The sequence below is a fragment of the Poecilia formosa genome, unplaced genomic scaffold (genome assembly GCF_000485575.1).
Source record: "Poecilia formosa unplaced genomic scaffold, Poecilia_formosa-5.1.2 Scaffold47, whole genome shotgun sequence".
Lineage (NCBI taxonomy): Eukaryota > Metazoa > Chordata > Actinopteri > Cyprinodontiformes > Poeciliidae > Poecilia > Poecilia formosa.
The window spans coordinates 2,022,070-2,030,298 of record NW_006799986.1 but is presented as its reverse complement, the minus strand read 5'-3'; the positions used below and the strand labels follow the sequence as shown (position 1 = coordinate 2,030,298).

Here is an 8,229-nt window from a genome sequence, read left to right as displayed (position 1 = left end):
TACTCCTCTTTGTAATCTACAGTGGCCCTAATCTGCCATTGTAATCCCTTGTGGTTAAAATGTGCAAAGCATCTCTGCTTTCAGCTGAGGATGATGGTGCTGCAGCAAAGCTGCCCAATAAAGTTTTAATTACCCCGAGGCAATAAAAGGTTGCAGGCAGAGCAATCACATTCCATGTTTCAGGTGGATTTCTTTTTATATGCGCCATCCTCTGAACACTGACCCCATAAAACTTTAGGTATTGGTTAATTTTTTATCTTTTCTTCCTTGGTTATCCCTCCCAGCTTTATTTCTCTGCGCTGTGGAGCATAAAGAGCAGAGAAGAGACGTCTTCCCCTCACTTTCACCATCTTCCTCTGGGATCTAACTGCCGCGTCATCCACCATGGAGAAGATCACCTGCAGTGATCAGGCCACGATCTGCTCCGGGACGGACTGCCTCGTCCCTCCCAGCAGCTTCAACGCCATCCTAGGCGTGGTGCTGAGCACGGTGCTCACGGTGATGCTGGCGATGGTCATGTTCTCCATGGGCTGCACCGTGGACGCCTCCAAGCTGTGGGGCCACATCAAGCGGCCCTGGGGCATCTCCATCGGCTTCCTCTGCCAGTTCGGCATCATGCCCTTCACGGCTTTTGCGCTGTCTTTGGCTTTCGGGGTGCTTCCGGTGCAGGCCATCGTCATCATCGTCATGGGATGCTGTCCGGGAGGATCCAGCTCCAACATCATCTGCTACTGGCTGGACGGAGACATGGACCTGAGGTGAGACGGGGCTGGACACGTCCTACATTACTTTGGTTTCAAGTTATTAGTAGACTAAATTAGTATTGCCAGAGTTGGTCACAGTAACATTTTTGAAAAAATGCTCTTTTGCTTGAGTAATTTTATTTTTGAAGTATTTCTACTCTTACTTCTGGTTTTTCTGGCCACTAAATGAAAAACAAACATGTTTTAACCAAAAATCCACCACAGACTCCACCTGCAGTTTCTGTTAAAGTTTTTTATGGAAAGAAACTGATTTGGAAACATTTTTATTTTGCCTGAGTTTCTAATTTGTTTTTACTTGTATGAATAATTGTCATTTTTTCCTTAAAATACCAAACTTTCTACTTAACTTTATATTTTGCTCCATCTGATGGTGTCCTTTTTAATACTAAATGATTGATCAATTGATCAGTTACTCAGCACTTTAGTAGACTTTTTATCAAATACTTTTTCACTCTTGAGTAATTTCTTGGATGACTACTTTTTACTTTAGCAACAAGGCAGTTCAAAGTGCTTTACATCATAAAAACACAAAAGTCAGCAATAGACAAAACCAAACATTACATTCTGTCAATTCTGCTATCATTCCACATCAAATGTGTTGGTCAATGTTTAATTTATTATGGTTTAAAAGCAACTCCATGGTCATGGTTCAAAATATTGAATTAACATTAAAATTTGTTCAGAATGGAGGGAGGTTGCTCACTGCAGGCAATTTAGCTTAATGGCTTCAAACTGGCGCATTTCATACAGCATGGATAAATGTTAACGATTGGGTAAATTTTAAAACTTCATCACAGTTCTCCAGGAAGCAATCGTTTCTCAACATTTAAAAAAAAAAGTTTATATATTTGTTACAACTGGTGACAATTTATTATAAGACAGATAATCTATCAAAAGATTGATGTTCTCCACTTTCTCTGTGAGCTACTTTTGTCATCTAAAGAGATTACCATTCCCAAGTCTTCCTGGTCAAAAACAACCAATCAGAGTCAGGGGGCGGGTCTTAGCGCTGTTGATCATCCTCATGTACTCCTAAATGTGCTAATGGTAGAAAAGCAACTTACAGTTACAGGAGAACTGTTTATCAGTCGTTAATATTAGCTATGCTAACTAGCCTTAGCATTCCGAACAGGTAATGGCGCTAAAGCTCTGATTAGTTGTTTCTAGTTGGCTCAATTTTTTTTCACAGATTATCTGTCTCATACTTTTCTGTCATGATGTCATGATGACATGATGACGGTTTCAACAAATATGTAAAAAAAAAAAAAACAACTTCTAAAACATACTACAGCTTTAAGTACACACATCTCTGGTATTTTAGAAACTATTCCTACTGGCAGATTATTTCACCTTCAACACGGGCAAAATGTAACTTCCTGAAATGTTATTAGATTTAGTTTCACTTCAAGTATGAGAAGATATTTGCACTATAAGCTAGACAAAAATACTTTGTAAAATTTAGCATTTTTATTTAAATGTATTCTCATTTCCTGTGCAGTTTTATAGGAACACTGAAAAAAGAAAACAGGTGATCCAAATTAAAAAAAAAAAAGTAAGTTTGACAAATATATATTGATTACATGTAACAAATTAACTAAATTTTTAAGTTGGAACTTGATTCTATTTTTTCAGTGTATATATTTTTTCAAATAATCTGTGTTTTTAGAACCTTTGACCATAAATCCTGATATTACGTCTGGGTTGAGGTTGGACCAGTGGTCAAAAAGTGATTATTCACTACATGCGACAAAGAGTGGGCGCCATGGTAGAGTGGGCGCCAAAACGATGCTAGAATAATTATTTCTGGTTTGCGTTTTTCTGAATTTTGTGAACCTTAGAAAGTCCTTGGCTGTGTTCCTGGTTGGAAGCTTGCTTCTGGTTTTTACTTCAGCCCTTCACTGTGAACTTGAGCCAATTTATAATCGATTAGACAAAAATCATCAGTTTAATATTTGCTCCTTAGTTCTTCAGTGCCAACATGAGTGAAGTCTGGAACTTTTTCAACCCGGTTCGTTGTGTCCGGTGTTGTAAATCGAAACGTGATCTCCACCTCCACAGTATCAGCATGACGACCTGCTCCTCCATCTTGGCTTTGGGCATGATGCCGCTCTGCTTGTTCGTTTACACCAGCGTCTGGACTTCCAGTGACGCCATAAAGATCCCTTTCGACAGCATCGGTACGCTCACGGCTCTTACTCACATTCTGAATGTTATTTGTTTCTGACATTTTATTTGTGTTTCCTCAGGAATCACACTCGCAGCCCTTCTCATACCCATTTCAGTCGGGATTTTTGTGAAAAGCAGGTGGCCCCGGATTGCGAAAAAGATCCTGAAGGTGGGAATGTTTTAGATTTCCTCTCTGATGATCTGTTTGGAAATTCCTGGACAGACTTGGTGAATTTTTCTGGTGGCGGTTTTCAACAGGTGGGTTCCATCGCCGGCTTTGCTCTGATCATCATCATTGCCGTGGTTGGAGGCGTCCTCTACCAGTCCTCCTGGGTCATTGCTCCCTCCTTGTGGATAATTGGAACCATCTACCCCTTCATTGGGTTTTTTCTTGGTTTCCTGTTGGCCCGGTTCGTGGGTCAGCCCTGGTACAGGTGAGCGAGAAAGGGAACTACTCGTGTTTAACCCAGTAATGACAAGTTTTGATGTTTTTCAGGTTGCTCATTGTTTATTCTTTTTTCAGATGTCGAACAATTGCGCTTGAAACTGGTTTCCAGAACTCCCAGTTGTGCAGCACCATCGTCCAGTTGTCTTTCACCCCTGCAGAGCTGGAGGTCATGTTTGCCTTCCCTCTCATCTACAGCATCTTCCAGCTGGCTGCGGCCCTCTTTGCTGTCGGCGGTAAGAGTTTCACAGCGAAACTGGCTTGAAATCAGGCTGAAAAGTCACAAATTTCATCAAAAAAAATCTGAAATTTTGACATCAATCTCAGAAATTTTCTAGAAAAAAAAATACATTAATATTTTTTAATTTCAAAAGTCAAACATTTCTGAGTTTTTTCTATCATATTTTTTTACTTTCTATGCTGGAAATTTCCAAAAGGCAAAGATTTTTGACTTTTGAAATTCAGCAGTTTCTGTGTTTACTCCTAGAAAACTTCTGAGATTAATGTCAAAATTTATGAGTTTTTTTCTAGCCATTTTTTTCAGAAATATTTAATCTCAGAAATTCTGTAATGTTCATGAATTCTTTCTAGAAAATTTGAGATTAATCTAACAAATTCTTAATGTTTTCCTTCAAATGTTTGATTTTTCTAAAAGTCAAACATTTTCTCGGAAAAGCTCAAAAATGTTTCAGTGAAACATGCAGTTTGCCAAATAGAAACACAACGAGCCGTAATTAAACTAAAACAATGCAAAAACTATGGATTATGCATTTAAGAGGAAAAACCCTTCATCTGTAAATATATTCAACCCAGAAGTCAAGTGGCAGTTTTAGCTTCATCTAGCTCAAATACTGTAAAAACACAAAAAACCAATACAGTTTTTTGATTAAATAATTTATAATTTGATAATCAGATCAGCTCTACATTGTATTAATGGTAAATCGAAGGGGTTTATCTATCTGCAGATGCATCCTTTGCTACAAATGCTACATTTTTGCATTTTAGGGAATACTTTTTTTTTTTTTACCTAAAAATGAAATTCAGTTATTTGTATATTTGTATTTTTTATGTATTTCAAATATGTATAAAATAATCTTAAACAGTTAAATGAGAAATATGCGCATTGTGCCCTTTTTTCAGATTACTTGATTAATCGTTAGAATAGTTGATTAATCATCAGAATAATAGACTAAAATAGTTGCTAGCTGCAGTCCTATAGCTTGAAGTAAATGTTTGCCATGCAGATTAGCTTCTCACTGTTCTGCTTCCCTCCGCAGCCTACCAAGGGTACAAGAGGTTTTGTGCAAAAGGTGACGGTGCAGACGATGAGGCCAGACAAGTAGAGTCTAAAAACACTAGCAACAGCTACGATCTGGACAACAAAGGCTTCGATTCCAGCGAAATGAATGGCACCTTCTCCATAAAGCAATGAGACTCCAACACACTGCAGAAAACTGTAGACCTCCTGAAGACGCTACTATCACTGAGCTGTGGACACACACCGCCCCCTAGAGGTTTAAATGTGTAATGCAAAGGAAAAATGCACCAGTTGGACGGTGCGTGGCGCCCCTGACTGACCCATTCTTTGTTTGAGCTTAATATCCTGCTTCATTTTTAATTTATTCATGTAGATATTTAAAAACAGTGCCAGCTCCACTGCAAAACCTAAATTTTACCAAGTATTTTATAGTGCAAATACATTAGTACACTTGAAATAAGACAAAACTAATCTATAAGTAACTTTTAAGCAAGAGATAGGAGCATATTTTGGAAATAAATAAAAAGTAATTCCTTAGCATTAATGAAAAAAGAACTAGTTTCACTTAATTTTAATCAATATTAAGGAATGACTTACTTAAAACAAACATATATCTTGCCGAAAAGTTACTTGTAAGTTAGTTTTGTGTCCTGAGGTATTTGAACTAGAAACTGGACATAAACACTTAGTGAAATTTTGTTTTTTGCTTTGGAGTTTTCTATTTTATAGTTCAGTAGCTAAATATTCAGAGAAGATTTATCCTGATGTTTTGGAACTTAATAGGACTGGCAGAATGATTTTGTCTATGAAATGACAGAATAGAGTCACTAAGGGGAACAGCTGACAAAGTTAAAGTTAATCATAAGCTCGATTTCAGGTTCTTTATTTAGTCAGAATTCATATATTTGAACTGAAAACCTCATGTAAGTTTTTTCAGTAAATTATCCAAACTGCAGTTATTATTTGTCTCATCTGCTCTGATGCTCTGATCCAACTCTCTGTTCAGATTTTCCACTTCTTTAATAAATTAAGTTAAATATTAATAAAACCTTGCTTGTGCAATATTGCTTATTTTACAGCTACACTTTACTGCAACAAATATGTATTATTAAACTCTAACTGGTGTATAGAAATAAAATGCTTGTATAAAATGTAGTTTATCAACTGTTTGCTCAGAGAAGTTGTGAATTTATGTATTTTGTTGTAATGCTCCTGTTTTGATATGAATGTAAGTACTTTCTGAGATCTTAATAAACATCTTTATTTAAATATTGATAAACTGTGAAGATATTGTCCTTTACAGGCAGATGTTGGGACATCAAATGCAATGAATATTTACTTTTTATTTTTAAGAGCATGTAGATTTGTACATTAAACAAAAATATAAAAATTTGTTTACCGCACCCTTCAGAATTGAAAAAGATATACAACAAGCCTTTTGTTGTATATCTTTTTCTTGCAATGGAAAATGTTAAGAGCAACACAAAGTGTTCATCTTTTTACAGCCAAGCTTTTATAATAACTCAACACTCCTCTGCCATTCATCCGTGCTGATTAACTTTAGCTGCAGTTGATTTAGTTCACATTTTATTGAAGTAGCTTCTGAAAAACAACTTGTTTTCTGAGAATTTTCAGAAAACTTTTTTTCAGCAGAAATCCGTTGGGGTAGAATTCTGAGTTTAATCATTCATACATTACTGATGATGTGCAGTTCGACCAGGTGTTTGCTAATTGATGCTGGTTAGTCTGAAGGAACTGATTCAGAGGTATCGATATATTGATTGATCCACCTGCCTCTACTTATTAAACGACGGATTCCACTGTGGTGGAAGATCAATTTTGATTCTTATTATATTGCTTTTACTATAGATATGGATCTGAGATTATTCTCCTGTAATAATAGAAGCAGCTAAAAGGTGTGTCCAAACTTTTGGTCTGTACTGTATATATCTATATATATGTATATATACATATATATATATATATATATATATAGTAATCAATATTCAAAGAGTTTCCTTTATTTTCATGACTATTGACGTTGTAGATTCACACTGAAGGCATCAAAACTATGAATTAACACATGTGGAAATATGTACTAAACAAAAAGTGTAAAACAACTGAAAATACATCTTATATTCTAGTTTCTTCAAAGTAGCCACCTATTGCTGCGACTACTGCTTTGCACACACTCTGCATTCTCTTGATGAGCTTCAAGAGGTCGTCACCTGAAATGGTTTTCACTTCACAGCTGTGCCCTGTCAGGTTAATAAGTGGGATTTCTTGCCTTATAAATGGGGTTGGGAACCGTCAGTTGTGTTGTGCAGAAGTCAGGTGGACACACAGCTGATAGTCCTACTGAATAGAGTGTTAGAATTGGTATTATGGCAAGACAAAAGCAGCTAAGTAAAGAAAAACGAGTGGCCATCATTACTTTAAGAAATGAAGGTCAATCAGTCCGAAAAATTGGGAAAACTTTGAAAGTGTCCCCAAGTGCAGTCGCAAAAACCATCAAGCACTACAAAGAAACTGGCTCACATGAGGACCGCCCCAGGAAAGGAAGACCAGGAGTCACCTCTGCTGCGGAGGATAAGTTCATCCGAGTCACCAGCCTCAGAAATCGCAGGTTAGCAGCAGCTCGGATCAGAGACCAGGTCAATGCCACACAGACGTCTAGCAGCAGACACATCTCTGCAACAACTGTTAAGAGGAGACTGTGTGAATCAGGCCTTCAGAATCGCTGCTAGGAAACCACTGCTAAGGACAGGAAACAAGCAGAAGAGACTTGTTTGGGCTCAAGAACACAAGGAATGGACATTAGACCAGTGGAAATCTGTGCTTTGGTCTGATGAGTCCAAATTTGAGATCTTTGGTTCCAACCATCATGTCTTTGTGCGATGCAGAAAAGGTGAATGGATGGACTCTACATGCCTGGTTCCCACTGTGAAGCATGGAGGAGGAGGTGTGATGGTGTGGGGGGGCTTTGCTGGTGACACTGTTGGGGATTTATTCAAATTTGAAGGCATATTGGACCAGCATGGCTACCACAGCATCTTGCAGCGGCATGCTATTCCATCCGGTTTGTGTTTAGTTGGACCATCATTTATTTTTCAACAGGACAATGACCCCAAACACACCTCCAGGCTGTGGAAGGGCTATTTGACCCAGAAGGAGAGTGATGGGGTGCTGCGCCAGATGTCCTGGCCTCCAGTCACCGGACCTGAACCCAATCGAGATGGTTTGGGGTGAGCTGGACCGCAGAGTGAAGGCAAAAGGGCCAACGAGTGCTAGGCATCTCTGGGAACTCCTTCAAGACTGTTGGAAGACCATTTTAGGTGACTGAAGCTCATCAAGAGAATGCCAAGAGTGTGTGAAGCAGTAATCACAGCAAAAGGTGGCTACTTTGAAGAACCTAGAATATAAGACATATTTTCAGTTGTTTCACACATTTTTTTTGTTAAGTATATAATTCCACATGTGCTAATTCATAGTTTTGATGCCTTCAGTGTGAATCTACAATTTTTATAGTCATGAAAATGAAGAAAACTCTTTGAATGAAAAGGTGTGTGTGTGTGTGTGTGTATGTATATATATAC

At 37.9% G+C, this 8,229-nt stretch overlaps 1 protein-coding gene across 1 annotated transcript; it reads left to right on the top strand.

Moving 5' to 3' along the window:
- Positions 1-5,143, top strand: slc10a2 (solute carrier family 10 member 2). Its single transcript, XM_007552314.2, has 6 exons — positions 1-758; positions 2,823-2,941; positions 3,011-3,099; positions 3,189-3,364; positions 3,454-3,611; positions 4,653-5,143. The coding sequence occupies exons 1-6, from the start codon at positions 385-387 to the stop codon at positions 4,805-4,807; spliced, it is 1,071 nt and encodes a 356-aa protein (XP_007552376.1). The 5' UTR covers positions 1-384; the 3' UTR covers positions 4,808-5,143.
- The last annotated feature ends 3,086 nt before the right edge of the window (positions 5,144-8,229 follow it).